Source organism: Mytilus galloprovincialis, chromosome 2 (assembly GCF_965363235.1).
Source record: "Mytilus galloprovincialis chromosome 2, xbMytGall1.hap1.1, whole genome shotgun sequence".
In the NCBI taxonomy this organism is placed as follows: Eukaryota; Metazoa; Mollusca; class Bivalvia; order Mytilida; family Mytilidae; genus Mytilus; species Mytilus galloprovincialis.
In genome coordinates this window covers 105,571,316-105,593,877 of record NC_134839.1, presented here as the reverse complement: position 1 = coordinate 105,593,877, position 22,562 = coordinate 105,571,316, and the positions used below count along the sequence as shown (strand labels likewise).

Genomic DNA, 22,562 nt, shown 5'->3' with positions numbered 1-22,562 from the left:
ACGAAACAATAAAAAGAAAACCCAAAGGATATGGAGTATCCATTCATGACACAATATCAGTTAATGCGCACAAAAAAAAAACAGTCAAAATGCTAAGGAACAGCGCTTTTATTGCTGTTCTTCATCTCAATGTTACAAAGAGGCCTTCAATACGGAGCAAAACAAGCTCTCACCTCACTGCAAGTTTAAGACGGCCCCTAGCATTATATACATTTTTAAAAAGTTTTAAAGAACGTGTCTTATTATTTGATATCATTTTAGCAAGAAAGAAATAGAAAGTGTTATTATATATTATAATTATAGTTTCAATAAATATTGTAGACCAAGTTACATGTAGAAAGACCATTTCCTCCACAAATTATTACATTGAGATTATTCATATCTCGTATTTGATTTTAACGAGGGAAAACAAACATGTGTTTCAAAAGTTCAAAATCATTTGTTGTGAATTAAATGTGTCAGTTTCATTTAGGATGTCAATTACGTTTGGTGTTCATTTTGGGTAAACAAAAAGACTATTCTAAATGTATAATATATATAAAAGTTAAGTAAACGAATATTTGAACAATTTTCTATTTATTTTTCTAACCTATAAGATTTACAATTTCAATGGATAAGAAAAAAGTAAATAAAGCATAAAAAATACTTTAAAGGGTACTCAACAAAAGAATCAAAAAGTAAAAGATCCCATAGATTAATTACATTTATTTTAGTTTCAATTGTACGACTAATATTTAATTGTTCAAATATTAGTTTTAGAAATATTTTTCTACGTGCACGTTTTATGGATTTTGAAATGTAAAAAGGTTTTGCGATCGACTTATGTCGACGATAGTTTAATTTATGACAATTGGCATCGGTTTACACATTTGATCTCCTAATGTAACATTAAATCACGAAAATATGTTTTGATAACTTTTTAAAACTTGTCATAAATTTTGTGAATAATCTTTGCCTATGTTTTTACATGTTTCAGTGTTACGTTAACTTGGAGAGAATACGTTATAACAGTTTGTTACATGAAACTTTGGAAACCGACGAGCGGTTAATAAGGAAAAGAAACTAGCTGCTTTTTTAAACAATAACATTGATCTTTAATCCAGCTTAAATTACATCACTAAATCTTTAAAAGAAGTTGGGTTTTTTTAAATGGATTTCTACTGTCATTCCATATAAATTGTCCGTCTATATATATGTATACTAGTGTACGACTTTAACTGACTCAACTTCCATCTAAACAGATAGGGTAAATTCCACTTTATATTATATATAAAAACAGGACATAGTATGATTGCCAATGAAAAGATAAACACAAATTGTTTTTTGATAAATAATTTGTAATTTCTGTATTTTATAAGTATCCTAAAAATTTATGCAATTTTTTATTCAAAAATAACTCACATTTATCAAATGGTCATGAATTGAGAAAAAAACGTAATTTTGTGCCGTATATTTATCAAAATTAAAAAAAAATGCACTATTTACAGTTTTATAAAATTTGGTCCACATAATCTCCCTGCAAAATGAAACAAAATGTCGTTTTAAAAAATAGGGGTCCATGCACTCGTTTTCAAATTAAATCAGTTTGAACGATAAAAATCAGTCGAAAAATGCATCTTTTCCCGATATGTGAGGTGGAGGACAGGGGGGTACCCTTCTCCCTTCTCCCACCCCTCTTCTCCTTTCTTCTACGCCCGTTCTCCTTTCTCCCATTAGAATAAAACATCTCCTTTTGAGATATTTTTTCTTGAAATATTAGAAAAAAATTTAAAAGGAGAGATATTTTATTTTTTCTCCTTTCTCCAACTTTTTCTCCTTTCTCCCAGCCTTCCTCTCCTTTCTCCTATCCCCTTTCTCCTTTCTCCCATCCCCTTTCTCCTTTCTCCTACCCCCTTTCTCCCGGTCTCCCTTACCCCTGTCCTCCCCCTCATATGTCATAGTTTGACGTCGCGAAAATAAAATTTTACGTTAGCAACGTCATTACCTCCCCTGTAACTGTATCGGTGCCTCATATATCAGAAATCAAACTGGCGTACTGCACATGTTTCTCCCATTTTAAGAAAGGGTTCAAATATAATACAGAGAAGTATAGGCCTATTTCTTTAACATGCATATGTTACAAAATTATGGAACATGTTGTAGTTAGCGCAATCATGACACAGGCAGACAACCATAACATCCTGTATCCCCTACAACACAGCTTTCGAAAAAATAGATCTTGTGAAACTCGGCTTTTGGAATTTATAGACGATGTCACTAAAAATATTGAAACTTCAAAACAGACAGATGTACTTATAATGGACTTTTCCAAAGCTTTTGATAAAGTGAGTCATAACTTATTAACACATAAACTAAATTACTATGGGATACAGGGGGAAACTAATGCATGGATACAGGGCTTTTCTTTTATGTCGCACCCATGCAGTTATCTTAGAGGGTGAGACTTCAGGCTATGCCCCTGTGAAATCAGGAGTGCCTCAAGGATCAGTTCTGGGCCCAAGTCTGTTTCTATGTTATATTAATGATATACCAGTTGGGTTTAATTCCACCATACGCATATTCGCAGACGACACTATTGCTTATCTGGTTATAAAATCTAACAGCGATTGCGAAACCCTACAAAAATATCTAGACACAATAGGCATCTGGGAACATACTTGGAAAATGGCTTTTCATCCTGACAAGTGTAATGTTAAGTCCATCAGTTGAAATAAAAATCCATTCACTTACAATTACACTCTTCATGGCCATGTTCTAGAACATGTTAACAAGGCAAAATACCTAGGATTGACAATACAATCAGACCTAAAATGACACAGTCACAAAAACACCATCTGTAATAAGGCTAACAGTACACTATGTTATATAAGAAGGAAAAAGTAACAGGCATATAAATCTTTAGTCAGACCATCACTAGAATATGCCTGTCCAGTATGGGATCGTTACTTTACTGTGGATATAACAAACTAAAAAAGGTACAACGAAGGGCTGCTAGGTTTGTCACTAGCCGACACAGAAACACATCAAGTGTTAGTGACATGATTAATCATTTAAAATGGAGAGACCTACCAGTGGCGGATCCAGAGGGGGGGGGGGGGGGGGTTCCGGGGGTTGGAACCCCCCTTTTTTTTGGCCGATCAATTCATTTGAATGGGAGCATATAGTTGGAACCCCCCCCCCCCCTTTACTCTGGGTTGGGAACCCCCCCCCCCCTTTTTAAAATGGCTGGATCCGCGCCTGCCTACCATACAGAAGAACTGATGGACGCCTTGTCATGTTTTACAAAATCACTTACCACCTCATCGCCATCACAAAACAGACAGACTAATACAACCGCTCAGACAGTCCAGGAACATACACGCACTCTCATATCAGATTCCATCCTGCACAACACAAATACGCCAACAATCATTCTTTCCACGAACAATTAAATATCTGGAACAGCCTTCCTCTGAGTATTGTAAGAGCGACTCTTTAGAGTCGTTCAAAACAGCCATATCAACCTACACCTACAGCCATGTAGTTTTATCTTAATATTAAAAATAAATGAAATAAAAATATGCACTACCACTGTGTAAATATGTGACAATCAATTTTTGTTTTTTTAATTATAAATAAAAATGTTAAATTTTTTACTGTATATACGTCTCCACAAAGCAATGCACGGTACAAGTGTTGAAGATGGTGGTCTACAAAGTAGAGGTAGATTAGAAGTAGAAGTAAAGGATTTCAAATCCTATTCGTGTATAAAAGAGTATATTGTATCATGTACTTAGAACTTTTTTCAATAAAATGTTAAAAGTTTTTTTCTCAACAAATTGATACAAAATTGCAAAATAATCTTGTTTATTTCTGTCAGATTTTTGTTGAGGATCTTTAATATTCAAAATGAAAAATGTTTCCTAAAACATAACATTGCTTTATTGTCGACGAATTTATTTGTTGTTTATTTAGATTGTCATCGTACATTTTTTCGATAACTTTCAAAATTTTTAAAATTTGCCGAAAGTCTGTCAAAAGTTGAGGTTTTTGTATTTGATTTACATAAATTAAAGTAATCTTGTACTGTGAAAACAAGACTAATAAAATTACCCCCCCCCCCCCCCCCCCCCCCCCGAATATAGTAGTGTTTGAAGTTGGTAAAATGATTTTCTAAGAGAAAAACAAAAGATATCATAAAAACAATCTAAAAGGTGGACAATCTAATTATATCAGATTCTGAGAGAGTTTCATAAAATCCTGCTTATATGACTTCTAGCAGTTACTGACATGCCAGCTCCAGACCTCAATCAATCTGATTGAAAGAGTATATCTTCATCATATGAAATAAAGCAATCCCTCTCGTTAGGAGTTTAATATCATACCATCATTAAATATTAAATATTATATGAGAAGAACACAACCGTATCATACCAACAACTGTTTTTAGAATAAATGTATCTAGTCCGATGCAAAGAACCTATGAGTGAATCAATATTTAAAATAAGCCATCTTTAATGTTTGTTCAAATGTTTGGTTAGCTTTTGAGGTGAACGCCGACATTTTTGGGCCTTGTAAAGAATGCTACCATAAAAGATTGGATATGAAATACTTGAAAGTATAAAATGTCTGCATGTTGATTTATATTTACGAATGATGTCCTTGTGCCGATGATAAAATTTAGTAAATGTTTTGACTAGTTTGTGATATCGAAAACCCTTGTATAATATTTTTCAGTAATACAGAGATTTCTTTCTCCAAAAACAAACATGTTGTTTCATACACAAGCGAATTAAACAGGAACGTTGTGGTACCATCTAAAAATGGATAATTAACAATATGAAAGCTTCTAGTTAAATATTAAGATATCGAAATGCAGAAAAGGGCAGTTTTCATTGTTATTATTAGCTTTATTTTAAGTCAGTTCAGCAGGATAAATCTCTTTTAATTAGTGAATATACTGAAGTCGTCATTATTGAGAGCCAATATATCATTCAAATATCTAAAAGTGTTATTTATTTTTTGTATTAGATGTTGATTCGATGGGTCTTTGCTGATTTTAGTCATACATGGTAACTCGTAACAATACATAAACAGGGCAGCAATAAATGGTGCACAGTTTGTCCTCATTTGAATTCCATTTGACTTTCTGTTTGGACCACCTATTTTTTTTTTTTTTACAGAAGTCTTTTTTTTTTAAATACAATAAACACACTCCTTTTCATTAACTTCTAGCAATACACTAACTAAAATTAAATCATGATAAAAATCTTACGCAACATAACACCTTCAGCCCCGGTAAAAAGGGTGGGGTGCGAACTAGTCCAAATAATTATGACGTCTGGCAAGGCTTTTTTTCTGTTTTTTTTTTCTTGGACGCAAATTGCCTTGCCAGACGTCATAATTATTTTGAGTAGGTGCGAACGTGAAAGGGGGCAAACGTGAAAGGGGCGAACGATAATAGGGCGAGCGTGAATGGGTTTGGCGAACGGATTCCGATTTTAATTTAGTTTCTATGTCATACTTCCGGTTTATGTTCATGATGTTTACTTTTGAAATGTAGTATATTTTAAAATTCCCCTTTTTCACATAATATATAGGTAATATAAAACATAAACGTTAATTAATGCTGAAAATTATATCCAACTACTACGGGAAATCATTTAAAGCTAAATTTGTTTGCTTTGATTTTACCATAACAGTTTTATTTTATTTTGGTTATATTATGACTATAGACTATACTATAGAAAGTCCCTGATTATGTGCTTGAATGCTTGCCTGTTATATGTCTTATTGTGAAAAATTATATGTATGTTTGTCTAACTATGTGTGTATGTGTAATATACATGCATCATAATGTCAATTTAAGGAGGCTCGCGGTAGTCCGAGATTACTCTGACGTCCAACGGCTGTTTTGCCAGACAAGCTGGGGCCGTGGGACGTCAGAGCTTGTCCCATATCAAAAAGTGGATATTTGTCCACCCAAAATAGATGTGCTGCTTCGTCGCTTCTGGTGCCGACTGACGGCCTTGGAATTATATAAATCGGGCATCAATCTGTTCATTTTTAAAGCAATTGCTTTTATGCTATCGCGTATGGCCATCTTTGTGACCCAGATCAGAGACTCCGCCCATATCAAGCCATAGTATTTTGTTAAACAGGCTCCTGGTCTGTCATTCTTTAACACCTATGTATGTTTTCTAATGCAATACATAGCTTGAAACTTTAAAAAAACGTTAGTGGATTTAAGAAGTTTCAGAATATGTTCTTGTAGATGTATTTTTGTATTTAAAGGGTCAACCGTTTGACTATCAAATAACATAGAAGTCCGAGTGAAAAAAAGTACATTTTTATAACTGCGATTCCGTTTTCCGCCGTTCGTACGATGTTTCAACAAAATATGGATTCATTTCAGTTGTTGATTTAGTATTGAAAATTTAACTGAATTATCTCCTATTAAATACGGTTTAAATGTTTAATTTGTGTTTCTTTAAGAGGTCAGGTGCTCTTGTTCATTCATAAAATTATCGTTCATTCATACATTTATCGTAAAATCAAAATCACTACACAGGTTAATGCGTAGTGTCAAATGATTACCTGTAATCTAAAAATAGACAAACTTTGTTTGCGCAAATAATTTAGCGGAACGAAACCCTTGTTGAAAACAAATAACAATAAGTTCGTTTTTCTTTTCTGTCATCCGTAATATTTATCGATCACCTTACTAATGAAATGGACCCGTCCAAACGTAGTAGATGCCAAGTCGGTCCAGATGAAGAGATATTTCAATTTGGAATTTTCTAGTTACATAGATTGAAAAAAGTACGTCTTTTTGGGATACGATTGCTTTCAAGCAATCTGTAGACTTATGGGATTGGCTCAGGGTGTCATGCCCTCACGTCAACCGTTTTATTCTAAACACTAAGGAACATCTCAGATTCTTATGATTGTCTTGGTTTAAAAGGTAAAAACAAACAAATGGATTGAACTTAAACAACTTTCCTATAATGTTCTTTTCATAATATTCATGTTTGATATTTCCCTTGACTTATATGCGTATTTTTAACAACACGGAAAATCAGAATTAAGCAGTATTTATATTTAGTGTTTTTTATAAATTTAGAAACACGTCAGAGGGAATTCCCCAGTTGGGATAAAAATGCGAGAGTTCGCTGAATTCCGATAAATTTATTTCTGTCATATAAGAAGTGAAGTGGAGTTTTTCTTATATGTCACTGTTATGAAACTGATATTTGATAATGTACTTCCTTAAAGAAAAAGAGAACCATCTAGGTCGTTTAATTAATGTACGTTCTTGCTTCAGGGTTTGTTTAGGTAATTATGCGCATGCGTATAGTTTTCTTGACTTCAAGGGGTATTAGATTGAACGGTTGCTCTGGATTCCCCACTCAGTTGATTAATTTATAACTCATGGGATCCTTTCTATGTATGTCTGCTAATGAGGGTTATTGTTGTTGCATAATTTTAAATCATATGCATCATTTAAATTAAAATAAATGAAGTCAAAATCGTAAAAGTAACTATAACACCCCTTCAGGCGAAATGAAGTCTTCCATATTATCGTTTCGAGTTGTCTCCCTTCCGGAAGTAACTTCCGTGAATTCTAATCAAAACAACATGTTCAGAAAAATAAACTTGTTCTGTCGATAACGTCGTATTATATTAAAAACGATCGCAATTTAAACCGATGAATGTGTACGGAAAGAAGTCATGATCACTGACCCAAAGGAAATTAAATATTTAAAGAGTTAGGAATGGGGTTCCTCCTAGAATTAACGTAGGAAAATAGGTGATACATGTAAGATACGAAGTTAAATACCTTCTCTCACTTTGAGTCTCAATGACTGCTGAGGAAAGTAAACTACGGTAAGAATTGATAGTACAAAACTAAAACACAATAGGCCTAAGTATAAATTTGTTCACATACTTTTATCCGGGATTGGCTATTTTTTAACTATTTAGATTACGTATTATATATGTGGGGCATCAGTCATTTAAAACACAGAGATATTTAAAAAAAAAAGGATATTTGATACATAGAAAAAATACACTTTTTATACTTTGAGGACTGAACGAATCAGGTGCATGAGTGTGTGAGTTCGTATGTTTTATTTTGTTATATTGTATTATGTTTGGGGAAGGTTAACTTTCTGGTAATAAAGACCCGTCACAGCCTGGCTGGGGAATTGGATAGGTAAATGCTCACATTAATCTGTACCGATACAGGCTCCAAATGCTTCCTTTATACGCCATAACTCATGGTGGTGATCCTTATAAAGGATGCTTATACGGAGACGAGACAACAAGAAGAAGTTGAATTAGTTTTGAAAACAATATTATCCAGCTACATGTATACATGTGTCAATGAAAACAATGGCAATCGTATCCCTCAGAGCAATCTGCTCTTTGATTAAATATCATGATCAAAACTGGGAATGCATAACAAATGTCAGATGAAACCATTATCCTCGTCTTTTCAGTGAACAAGTCTACTACGTTTGTTGACACTCGACGGTCCACCGTGTTAGCAATTTTATTTCACATGTTTTCGAAATATTGAAGATCATTTTTCGCAATGTTTCCTGAAAATTGATAAATGTCAAAGCAACGTAGAGCTGTTTGTTCTTGTTCGTATAATAAAATTGAGAATGGAAATGGGGAATGTGTCAAAGAGACAACAACTCGACCATAGAAAAACATACAACAGCAGAAGGTCACCAACAGGTCTTTAATGCAGCGAAAAATTCCCGCACCCGGAGGCGTCCTTCCACTGGCCCTTAACAATACATCAGTGATAACGATTTAATGTCATGTTTGTCTGTGATGACCCCCCCCCCCCCCTTTTCGGGATTGCATGAGAATTATAGTTATCTCGTACCCACATGCACTTGTTTCTATCCATAGGAAGGTCGGCTATCCATATAAAACTATTTTGGATAGAAACAAGTGCCTGTGCTCATACCGCATCAGAAGGACATACATGTATAACAACTGAGCAATAATGTTTGGAACTTAGTTTAAAAAATGATGACAAAGTACCATTATGAAAATATTTTTATTAAGCTGAAATATATACATTTATTCTTTACATGTTTATGTCTTGTAAGATATTTTATTTCTTTCCCGTTTTTTAACATTTGCGTCTGGAAAGTTGAAATGTTTTAACTTAATCATTTGTGTTAATGGTTAAATATAAATTGATAATGAAAATTGTTAAAATTAAATCAATAAAGGAAATTATTGCCCAGTTACAAACACTACCAGGGGATAATCCATGATGATTTCTTTTTGAGTTATATGTTTCAGCACATGTATATTTGACCCCAACTTTAGCCTGGTAAACGTGTTGTCTCCTTGTGAAATATAAAACATATTAAAAATGACTTTCTGCTAAAGTCTTTTATTTATATAAAGTTAAAACCTTCTTACTTCTAACTAGACAACACTCATGTCAGGTTTAATTATTATATATATGTGGATGAAAAATAAAAGTCCCCAAACATTAACATGACAGCAATTGCTTTTACAGCCTTTAAGGCTTTGATTCATTTATCTTTTCATTTATGTAAGTTTCACCTACCTGCCAACTTTTATTTTTCCATATTTTAACAGTTTTCACAGAGACCCATGGATTTCTGCATTTTGCCTTTCATTTTCAAAGATTATCTCGTGACCACGAGAAAACAGTGATGATTTATGCAAATGACCATAATGTAACACCTCGTTCATTTACGATGCAAGTTATCTAAATGTCCGAGAGCTTCCGATTGTTCTCGTGGTCGGAACTAAATGCTTAATACCGATCTCCTGTAAAGGAGGTGAAAAATCGTGGTTGGCTACTAAATGTTAAACATCGATGGGTCTCTGTGAAAACTGTTAAAATATGGAAAAATAAAAGTTGGCAGGTAGGTGAAACTTACATAAATGAAAAGATAAATGAAAAATGAACAGATTGATGCCTGATTTATATAATTCCAAGGCCGTCAGTCGGCACCAGAAGCGACGAAGCAGCACATCTATTTTGGGTGGGCAAATATCCACTTTTTGATATGGGACGAGCTCTGACGTCCCACGGCCCCAGCTTGTCTGGCAAAACAGACGTTGGACGTCAGAGTAATCTCGGACTAGGCTCGCGGGTACACAAAATTCAGCAAAAAAATAAACATTTGTTTTTTCATAACAAATTTTATTTGTTACACTATTAGTTATTACTTTATAATATGGTACAAAAATCACCCAGACAAATCGATTTGGTTTGGCCACAGATGAGTTTTAAAATATTTATATCATTGAAAAAGCTCCAAATTATCTCCCTTTGGTGCAAAAAATGTCATTTTTTGACGTTTAAATTGAAATATCTTTTTTAACTCATGAATTGGTGACCTATATTTTTTACTATTGTTTTCATACAAGCTGTACTTAAACTAAACACAAATGAAAAATTTAAGCGATTTCTGTAATTTAGTTCTTTTTTTATTTGATATTACCAATATTTCTCCTATTAGTTCAACAGAATAAAAGGACATTAACAAAAATGTATGCTTCTTTCGGAGGCAGATTGTGAGCTTCAATGAAAGGTGACCCCATAATTTTATTTAATATTTCTATTAGGTATAAGATAAAGTTTAATCATAGAAAAAAATAGCAAAATCCTATTTAGACCCGCGAGCCCCCTTAAATATCTCACTAGAGACTGTATAGCTTACAACAGTTGCAATGAATAAAACTATGATCAGGTTGGGCTCAAGTCAGGAAAATTGGGGTTTTCCCAGTTTTAAGAGAACACACCAGTTTACCGGGACTCTGTTTATCCTTTTCAATTTATGGTATAAAATCTACAAAACTGCACCTTCTACATATGATAACATATTTTTATGATAGCAAGTGTTTCTATTAGTTAACAAATCAAGCTAATATCAAGTCTAGTTTGATGCTGAACTCACAACAAAATAATTCCTTTGTTCAACAATTCATACATTGATCATCAATTATGAGATGACAAAAAGATGAGTTAATCACTTGGGTATGATAACCGTATTTAAATTTAATGAATAAAAAGTTTCAATGGGATTGATCATAATTCAGTTATGGTCAGTTACACCTGGAGCATGCAGCTTAATCATTTGATTCATAAACAAGATCTGTATGTTTTTGAGTTCTAGTAAAAACAAGGCTTCATTCTTACATATTTTGTTGTTCCTGAAATAATTCAAATATTTACAAATACTACTTATACAGTTTAAACATGCGCTTTTGTAGATTTCATGCCATAAATTGAAATAGAAATAGGAAGACCCAGAAAACTAGGGTGTACTCTGAAAACCGAATACCCCACTTTTTCTGACTTGAGCCCAACCTGATGATTTGATTCATTATCTGTAAACCAGATTTTTAATGATATTGGTTCTATCTTTACATTTAACCCCTCTGAATCTGGTGCCTTTTTTAGTATATATACATATATTTGATCAATTACTATCAATCATGTCAATGTTTGTGTTTATTACTTATACACTTTTTTTGCAAGACATTCAACACAAAATCAATCATCAGATCATGATCAGAAAGCAGACATTTCAGTGTGTGCACTCTTTTAAATTATTTTTCAGACTGTAGTATGGTATACATGTATGTGCTTATACAGAGATGAATCAAGTACAAGTAACTTCTAATTTACCTGGACAGCCTTCAAATGTTCAGTTTCACAACACAGTAAGAACATAACCTAGTCATAGTTTGCTCATTATTATGTTTTAAGCAATATTGATATTGACACAACCTTCATGTATTGTTCCTTTTTTGTGATAATTTGCATTGATCTAAAACAAATACAATTCAACAAACAGAAACAGAAACTCTGTCACGTCCAATCTCCATGATGTAGCTCTACTAGATGAGAAACTTAGATGTCAGAATCCATTTGTTTGCAACAACTTACAAGTAACATTTTTCTTTAACAAAAACACTCAAGACCACAGGAAAATGCTGAATATTTCTATTTTGAAAAAAAATCTACATTCCGTGAAGCAAAGCTAAAAATGTATATGCTTCATAAAGAATGACTGAAAAAAATTTGATTATGACACATATTATTTTTTCTATAATACATGTGTAGTATACTCAGTTTGCTGACATTTACTCTTACATTGATTGTCTAACTTTGATATGGGCTGTAGTGTGAAATATATTTTATATCCCCACTCTAAAAGAAAGGGTTATATTACAATCACCTTCTTCGTTCTGATTTTTTTTAGGTCAGTTTGCCTTACAAATATTTTTGTTCACTTTTCACAGATACTACTGAATAAAATGACTTCATATTTCGTTAGCTTCTAAATTGATGAATTGTAACATGTTAGCACTTCTGTTTGTCGATACTATGATTTTTTTAATAAGTTGAATGAACTTTAAATTTTGTTAGTTTATTTTTTTCTCTGAATGACTTCATATGTTGCCAGCAGCTTTAAAGTGATGATTTGTGAAGTGTGTGTCCCTATCAGATTTATCAAACACCATCTTCCTGTTTTCCAATACTTTAAACAACAAGTGGGTAGAATATGAATGACAACTTGTTCATTCTTCCAGATATTACTTTTGCAAATTTTCAAAGAAAGCAGAAAAATTAATGATTTAGATTATGTTTTAAATCAGTTATAAATGTATCAATTTCAATTATCAGACTCACCAGCAAGGACAGTTAGTGACTGGTAGCAGTTCTATACCAGTTGGTGTTACATCTTCAGCTCCTACACCAGTGATGACCTTAGGTCAGCCAGGTCTGGCAATAAGACAGCCTATACCTTCCTCAGGTCAATCAAGCATGGGTGTACAAGACACTAAAGTATTAGATAAAAGAAGATTACAGGAGCTTGTTAAGGAAGTGGATCCAATGGAACAGCTGGATGATGATGTAGAAGAGGTAGAGTATAGTAGTGTAGTACCAAGGGTGTTGTAGCTATTGTATCTTTACAATGGTACTATCAGAATACATTTTTGACAGAATGTATAAAAAGTGATAAAAAACAGTTTTAGATTAAAGGTTGCAGTATAATTGCCAATAAGACACATCTCAAGTTGATATTTTCAACCAGAGACCAAAAAATATAGATAAACATGTAAGCAACTAAAGTTCACTGTATGGCCGTCAGCAATGAGTCACACATTAAAGTAAGTTAAAAGGCCCAACCATGTCAAAATGTTGAATAAAACAAACAAGAAATCCTGGCTGCTTTGTGAGCAAAACTAGGTTTGCTCTATGAACAACACATCAGATTGAGTCCCATGGATAACAAAAAGGTTTTCATATATGGATAGTAATAATTTCAATGAAATATAAGTTTTTGAATCAAAAGGGATTGTATTTTAAAGTACTGTAAATTCAGAAATTATTGCGTGCATTTATTATTGCGATTTTGTCATTTTAGACTTGAATGCGATTTTAATTTTTACGATTTTGAGAAAAATCCTGTTAAAATCATATCAAATATTTCAAAATGCGAGTTTAAATTATTGCGTTTACAACTCTGTCGCATTTTTCGCAATAATAAAAACCTCGCATTAATTTCTGAATTTACAGTATCAACAAGATTATTTAATTAATATTGTAAATTTTGTTGCAATTACTTTTGTAAATCTACATTCTGCAATCATACTATGTAAAAAGACTTAAACACTTCAAAATTAAAGTTCTTCCTTCCTACAAGCCTCTATTTGTTGTTTAAAAATGAAAGAAGATACAGCTGGAATAATGGAAAACAAAGTTGAAGTGAAACATACTATGTCACAGCCGCAGTCAACAAAAAAAACAACATGTGAAATACTAAACATTGAGCAGCTTATGGGTGCTATAAACAGTTTCGTATAAAAAACTAGGGGTTATTCCCCAACTAAAAATAGACATGGAGGGAAGTCCCTTTTTATCAACATAGTTGGTGAAAAAGTATCATGTTTTTTGTATTTGGTTGTAAAGATATGTTAATTAACTTCAATTAAAGCAGGTTGAATGATTAAAATAATTTAAAAAATTAGATTAAATATACATGTTTTGAGGGGAGACAACACTGTAAACAGTCTGTTTTTTTGGTAGTGAAAATTGAAAACTTATTTGCAGCCACTGTAGCTCTTTTCGGAGCAGGCGAACGTACCCTGAAGCATGAATTTTTTGAAAGACCAGGTAAAATCTATGAAATTCATACAACTTTGATTATGAAAAATGTGCAGGTATCATGTCTTCAGGGGTGTGCACATGACCTGATTTCAGGTTTTTTAAGCTTAAATTAGGCAATGTTTTTCCCAGTTTCTCTGGATAAAACTTTTTTTTATACTATTAAAAGTACACTTTTTTTTTATTCCATTATAAACTAGAGAACATTCTGATTCCAGTGATATCTAGTTTTATACAAGTATCTTTATTAATCAGTCCACAACTAAGGGTCACTTATACATGGTCCCTAAAAATATGACGTCATAGAAAAAAACTGTTGATTGCACCCTATAGTTTAAATTAAAGCCAGGAGTCACCTTATACACTTAATTAAAGCCAGGAGTGACCTCATACACTTAATTAAAGCCAGGAGTGACCTCATACACTTAATTTTTTCAAATTATTTAATTGCTGAATAGAAAGGAAAAACGTTGACATCCTCAACAACTGTAAAAGGAGAACAAAATGGGAGATAACTCTGTATGTCAACTTACTGATAAGAAAGAAGATATGGAATGATTACCAATGAGAAAAATCTCTACAAGAGACCAAATGAACCATAAATTAACAGTTGTAGGTCACAGTACAGACTCCAACACTTAACAATGCACATACCACATAGTCAGCTATAAAAAGCCCCAAATCTCAAATGTAAAACAATTCAAAAGAGAAAACTAACAGCCTAATCAATATAAAACAAATAAACGAAAAAACAAATATGTTACACAGCAACAAACAACAACCTCTGAATTACAGGCTCCTGACTTCATAATCATTTGTACATCAATCTAAAAGTAGACCTGCAGTTATATAATTATCAATGAATTACATGTAATATGAATAAAGTCTTAGCACAAATTCTCTCATTTATTGCCTGACATGGCTTTTTGATCATAAGACATATCATCTACTAAAAAACAATTACAGGGTATCACCAAGGAAGAAATTAGGTCAGGTTTACATTAAGCAATTCAAATGGATGCAGAATAACTTATTATTATTAGTCAGATAACTTGAAAGCTTGAAAAAAAAACCATATTTAATTTTATTATTGTTAATTCTTGGTAGAAAATACAACATTTCTTAAATAAGAGCTCACATCTTGATACATAAGTACTTTTATGACTTTATTTTACAGGTGTTAATGCATATAGCTGATGATTTTATAGAAAATGTTGTTAGTGCAGCATGTAAGATAGCTAAACACAGAAAATCTAATACATTAGAGGTCAAAGATGTACAGATGCATTTAGGTTTGTTATAGGGATAAGTTTTTTTTTATCAATCTGCGTACATGGCAGATGGATGTATAAATAACTTAGTAAATGAAAAGAAGTCTCTCTAAAACATTCAGTTACCAGCATTTTATTATTTGACAGGACAAATTCAAAATGAGACTAGAATTATTTGTGACAAAAAGATAACCTTATTCAGTTATTGCTGATGTTTTGTATGCAAACTGTGTTGTCTTCTTTTTAATTATAATTAAGAAAAAGTAGAATCTTCTTGTTAAATTTCAATTATAACTTTTGTTTTGTTCATAGTGTATAGCAACATTGCAGTTAAATATTTGCTAATTATTACAGAGAGGAATTGGAACATTTATGTACCAGGATATGGTTCAGATGAGTTAAGGCCATACAAGAAAGCAGCAACAACAGAAGCTCATAAACAGGTATGATAATATGATCAAATATGTCCCATTAGTTCTTCCACAATCACACATAATCTGAGAACTGAGAAAACATATAGTGTTACATTGGTTGCAATCAATTATGAATTCCAAGTGAAAAAAAAACAGATAATTACACATGCGCAGTTAAAAAAGATAATTTCACATGTGAAGTAAAAACAGATAATTTCACAATGAAATAAAAACCGTTAATTTCACATGTGAAGTAAAAACAGATAATTTCACATGTGAAGTAAAAACAGATGATTCACATCTGAAGTAAAAACAGATGATTTCACATCTGAAGTTTTTTTTCCTTGGAATTCATAATTCATTGCATTCAATGTAACACTATATGTTTTCTCAGATAATTTCACATGTGAAGTAAAAACAGATAATTTCACATGTGAAGTAAAAAAAGATTATTTCACATGTGAAATAGACTCAATAAATTCACTCCTACATGTCCTATGAGTATGGCATTGCACAACAATATGTGTTGTCAAGGTGCTGACATTACAGCAAAACAAATTATGAATGTGTGGGAAAAGATATAGTTCCTTGAATTTTTTCTATATTCCCACTAAAAAGCCAACAGTAATCAAAATACAAAATGTATGTTTTGTCCTAGCTTAATTGATAATTTTGATAGTTTAACTTTAAAATAGGAAAGGAAAGCAAAACTATGGATGGATTAATGTAAATCTGAGAAGTTTTTATTAAAGAAAGATCAGTAGTTATCATTGTAAGAGGTGTTCACAAATTGAATTATTTGCCAGAGTTTTCTTAATGTATTTACATCTTTAGATACAATTCAAGGACTAAAAGGAGCCTACTACTTATTAAATCCTATTCAAATAACTAGTACTTTTCAAGAAGCCTTTGGGAATTAAATTTTAATCTATAAAACTTTATACGTGTATTAACTTGGTGTTAATTATAAAAAAGAAATTACATTTTATTGTTGACTTTATTGAATTTATGGTCATAGATGTATCACATAACTAAAATGGTATATAATAAGGGTGGAATGCATCTTTATAACTGCAATACCACACATTTAGTATTTATGATGGCATACAATTAAATATTAGACCAAAAGTGATTTAAAAAAGCTATTTAAATAAAGCAACATCAAACCAGTTACCTCATCAAAGCCTTTTAACCTTTTTTGTACAATTAAAAAACCCCAACATTTTGATGTGGTTGATTCCCAAAAAGACAACTATTCACCAGATATTTAAATAACAAATGTTTCTCAAACCACAGAAATAAATACCACACAATTATACACATGTTTATTATACAGATTAGCCAATCAGAAACATGCTTCAGAGTATTTAGATTTTGATATCAACATAAGACAATTTTCTTTCTTTCAGAGAATGGCATTGATAAAGAAAACACTGAAGAAATTTTAAGCACAGAAAATACCATGTGTGTCTATTGGATATTGTCTTTTATATGGAAAGATATCAGTTCTACTGATTTAACTTATAGTCTAGGTGAAATGGAAAGAATTTGATGTAGAAGAGCATGTTACCTCAGCATGCTTCTTGGAAAGTCTTTAATGAATCTGGCAACATTTTCTTTATACTTAAGAAACACAACATTTGTAAAAAAAAAATCACTTTTTACTAAGAATTAATATTTTTATCAACAACGTAACATAAGAAAGCACATTTTCAATGTCTTGTGAAAGTATTACATCATATCAGTATTTCCATGGCCATTTGAAGAATTTTTTAGTTAATGATTTAAGTGGTTTAAATATTTTTTAAAAAAGCAATAGCTTTGACAGGTTTATCATTTGTTGTAAATTTTGAAATGTGTATATTGTGATCATGGTAAATGTGTTCTGATTCCGTGTATAACTAATTACCACAGTGTTCTTAACTCTGGAGAAATAGCACAAATAAATAGTTTTTTGAATGTGTATAATATTTCATTTATTTCAATTCTAATTTGTAACACTCCAGCCCACACCCTTTTTAGCACACATCGAATTGAAGTAATATGAGATTGCTATATGTCAGACATATTTAATAAATACGATATTAAATAGGGCAAGATAAGAGAAAACTTTACTATCTTATATATATTTGATATAAGTTTTTACAGAATTATTTTAGATTCCCTTATGCTTTCAAGAGTATTATTAACAGCAATAGTATTAATGGACTTTTTGAGCATGACTAATGATTTAATGTAAAATGCTATTTTTGTTAACTATTAAAAGGAGCAGTATCCAATAATCCTTCAAGAAACATCGTACAGTAAAAAAACAACAATTTCATGTGTCTTATAAAATAAATTCTAATAAGCCCTTACACACATACTGATATCACTGAATTTAATATAAGAATATTTTATATAACTCAGAAAGTTAATATGAAGATTAAGAAAAATGTTTCTTACATCAAATGCTTATCTTTAGAACTCAAAATTAGTGACTAAATATCTTCATTTGAAGACTTCTATTTAAACATATATGTTTTTAAGCAAAGCACAATAAACAAAAATCTGTGTAATTTGAATTAAAACAATGTGGTGCCTTTTAAAAGAGGAACATTCTCATGTTTTGTTTTTTTATTATTTTCATATCAGGGTGTTTTCACACTTTAATGTGTTGTATTTTTATGTGTTTGTAAAATTAGTTTCTTGGTTTAAAGATCTTGGCTCAATGAATGTTGACTTTCGAAAATAAACATAGCCATAACGTAACTTCTTCAAATAAATTGTAGATCTTTATAAGTGATCATAATGCAAGCAAAACGTTATACTTGAAAGCAGGGTATAATCTTATAGGAGTTGAATTTGTAAAGAGAACTCAATCAAGTTTATATGATAAATGGGGAATACTCTTGCTATGGACTATCAATTTTTGGTTGCTAGACAACTTAACCTTGGGGGTAGCATCTATTGCATTCAAATACATTTCAAAATAATAACAGAGGAGATAATATGATTATTTGTATGATTTGTATATTGTTATATTGTCATATTCTTTTGTATATGAATAATGATCATTAAAATGTAGTTTATTTTTTAAAAAAACATCTAATATTAATGGAAGTGTTTTGTTTGTCAGACTGTTTAATAGTTTGATCATCATTTAAATCTGTTTACTTTTGATAATTTGCTAAACAATTATCAGTATCTGTCATTTCATATTCATTTTATAGTAAAAAGAAAGAAAATAATCTTCTTGTGTTTTTTATGTATTTTATAAAAGTGAAGAATAACACCATATCAATGATTAAATGGTTAATTGACTTATTTTTATAAAATCAACAAAATATAGAAGATAATATGTATCTTTATTCATCTTCCCTTTATATATATCATCTTGCTCAGTCACTCTGTAATTTAGATTGAGGCTATGAGATGAAAGCAGAACTTATCAGCAATGTTACAATGTCTGAGGAAAAGTTTATCAGCTAATACAGTTGTATATGAAATCATGATATCAATGTGCAGAAAACTTATAATCTATATACTTACTATGTGATACACAAGGTAATTAGAAAGGGATGAAAACAGGGACAAGTTCAAGCTATCTAGCTCATATGTTCTTTGTATTAAAGACTGTGTGCTATTGCAATCACTTGGTGTCCATTGTCTGTTCAATGTCTCTGAAACTACTGAACCAATATCAACTCAATTTGAGTTGAATGATCCCTATGGTATGTCAATAAATATGACTGCAATGGCTAAGGGGTTAAATGCAGTTATTACAAAACAGAAGAGGCCAGGTCAAAATTTTAAGCAGGTCAAGATTAATTTTCTAGAAAAGATTCAGACAATGGGACAACCCAATTTGGAGTTATTGCAACTGAAATGATTAATTTTATAAAATTTCTCAGTTGGCACCTTCCAGTTAATTCACTGTAAAATACTGTCTTAATCATGTAAGAAACAGAAGTTATAGCAAAGGTGAAAATTTAGGACGTCATATATATTTTTTACCTTGACCTCTATTTCAAGGTCACCAGGCAAGAACCTAATATCAAAAGATCCTAAGTCTCTATTATGTATTATAATAAAATATTTTACAATACAGCTCTAGAGTATAAGTACGGTAGCCATATCACCTCAACGACAAAATGACCTGTTAGAACATATCGAAACTAACAATTTATACAGCAGTTTCTTAGAAGTTGCATGCACAAGCAAAAGCAAAAAATTAGAATATGACCTTTACCTCAGTTTCTTTTTGATGGACACAGGACCTAAAATCAAAAGACCCTAGGTCTCTATAACTTCTGGTTTATTAGTTTCCATTGCAATTCACTTTTGTCAAATACATAACTCTCAAATGAGATCTTCAGATCTTTTCGATCAAAATTATTCTCAACAGCCTGTGGATGTAATGACCAATTTGGTAAAATAATTTTGTTAAAATCTTTTACAGTTGCGAAGAATTAGTGTGCACAAGAATTCTGACCAATTGAAGAGTTGGTTTTATTCGCAATTTGGTTAGAATTTTGAAAAATTGCAATAGGTGGAGAGCAACACTTTTCTGATTGTTAATGACATCTTTATCCTAATTTTTGTCGAGCCTTCGACTTTAGTCGAAAAAGCGAGACATAGCGATCCTACATTCCGTCGGCGTCGTCGTCGTCGTCGGCGGAGTCCACAAATATTCACTCTGTGGTTAAAGTTTTTGAAATTTTAATAACTTTCTTAAACTATCCTTGAATTGTACGAAACTTGGACAGAAGCTTGTTTATGTTCATAAGATAGTATCCAGAAGTAAATTTTGTAAAAATAAAATTCCATTTTTTCCATATTTTACTTATAAATGGACTTAGTTTTTTCTGCCAGGAAGCATTACATTCACTATGTGGTTAAAGTTTTTAAAATTTTAATAACTTTCTTAAACTATCCTGGAATTGTAAGAAACTTGGCCAGAAGCTTGTTTATGATCAGGAGATAGTATCCAAAAGTAAATTTTGTAAAAATAAAATTCCATTTTTTCCGTATTTTACTTATAAATGGACTTAGTTTTTCTTCCAGTTAACATTACATACAGTCTGCAGTTAAAGTATTTAAAACATTTTTAAGATTCTTAAACTAGCCTGGATTTTTACCAAACTTGGACAGAAGCTTCTCACAATCAAAAGATAGTATCGAGAGGAATAATTTTATTGATTTTTTTCATCATTTTTGATGAGTGTGTGATTAACAGCAAAAGTAGGCGAGACACTGGGTTCCGCGGAACCCTTATAAATTTTTTTATGTGTACCTATTTTTATTTTAGTCTTTGATACATATTTCTTTATCATTTGTTATTGGCTTTGAACAAGCTGATTTTTTTATTAGTTGTTATTGGCTTTGAACTAGCTGTCAGTAACTGCGCGTATTCTTCTCTCAGAAATGTACTTTGTGTCTTTTTTGTTGTGAGAGATGTATAGAAACACCCTGCCATGTCCTGTCTGTGTTCTTGTTAGGTGGTTTCTGATTTATATCGATATGAAGAGTTAAGCCCAGTTTAACTATTTTTATAGTATTCTTATGTTAAACTGTTACTGTTACACCACTGTCCAGGTTTGGTGATGTTTGGCGACTTTAGACATTCATCCCCACGACATTCTTTATGTGTCTGATCCAAGTTAGGAGCCTGTAATTCAGTGGTTGTTCATGTTTGTAATATTTGTTTTTCGTAAATAGTTTTGTTATAAATTAGACCGTTAGTTCTCTCAATTGAATTATTTCAATTTTGTCATGTCGAGGACTTTATTGCCGAGCTATACAGTATGGGGTTTCCCCACCGTTGAAGGTTGTCATGTTGAGGACTTTATCACCGAGCTATACAGTATGGGGTTTCCCCACCGTTGAAGGTTGTCATGTTGAGGACTTTATCGCCGAGCTATACAGTATGGGGTTTCCCCACCGTTGAAGGTTGTCATGTTGAGGACTTTATCGCCGAGCTATACAGTATGGGGTTTCCCCACCGCTGAAGGTTGTCATGCTGAGGACTTTATCGCCGAGCTATACAGTATGGGGTTTTCCCACCGTTGAAGGTTGTCATGTTGAGGACTTTATCGCCGAGCTATACAGTATGGGGTTTCCCCACCGTTAAAGGTTGTCATGTTGAGGACTATCGCCGAGCTATACAGTATGGGGTTTCCCCACCGTTGAAGGTTGTCATGTTGACGACTTTATCGCCGAGCTATACAGTATGGGGTTTCCCCACCGTTGAAGGTTGTCATGTTGACGACTTTATCGCCGAGCTATACAGTATGGGGTTTCCCCACCGTTGAAGGTTGTCATGTTGAGGACTTTATCGCCGAGCTATACAGTATGGGTTTTCCCCACCGTTAAAGGCGAGCTATACAGTATGGGTTTTCCCCACCGTTAAAGGCGAGCTATGCAGTATGGGTTTTCCCCACCGTTGAAGGCGAGCTATACAGTATGGGGTTTCCCCACCGTTGAAGGCGAGCTATACAGTATGGGGTTTCCCCACCGTTAAAGGCGAGCTGTACAGTATGGGTTTTCCCCACCGTTGAAGGCGAGCTATACAGTATGGTGTTTCCCCACCGTTGAAGGCGAGCTATACAGTATGGCGTTTCCTCACCGTTGAAGGCGAGATATACAGTATGGGGTTTCCCCACCGTTGAAGGCGAGCTATACAGTATGGGGTTTCCTCACCATTGAAGGCGAGCTATACAGTATGGGGTTTCC

General features: G+C 32.5%; 1 protein-coding gene across 1 annotated transcript; it reads left to right on the top strand.

The window, feature by feature from the left end:
- The first annotated feature begins 5,494 nt into the window (after positions 1–5,494).
- On the top strand, positions 5,495–17,515 carry LOC143065249 (transcription initiation factor TFIID subunit 12-like). Its single transcript, XM_076238702.1, has 6 exons — positions 5,495–5,579; positions 11,610–11,712; positions 12,680–12,919; positions 15,342–15,456; positions 15,790–15,878; positions 17,258–17,515. The coding sequence occupies exons 2-6, from the start codon at positions 11,647–11,649 to the stop codon at positions 17,294–17,296; spliced, it is 549 nt and encodes a 182-aa protein (XP_076094817.1). The 5' UTR covers positions 5,495–5,579; positions 11,610–11,646; the 3' UTR covers positions 17,297–17,515.
- Positions 17,516–22,562: the final 5,047 nt, after the last annotated feature.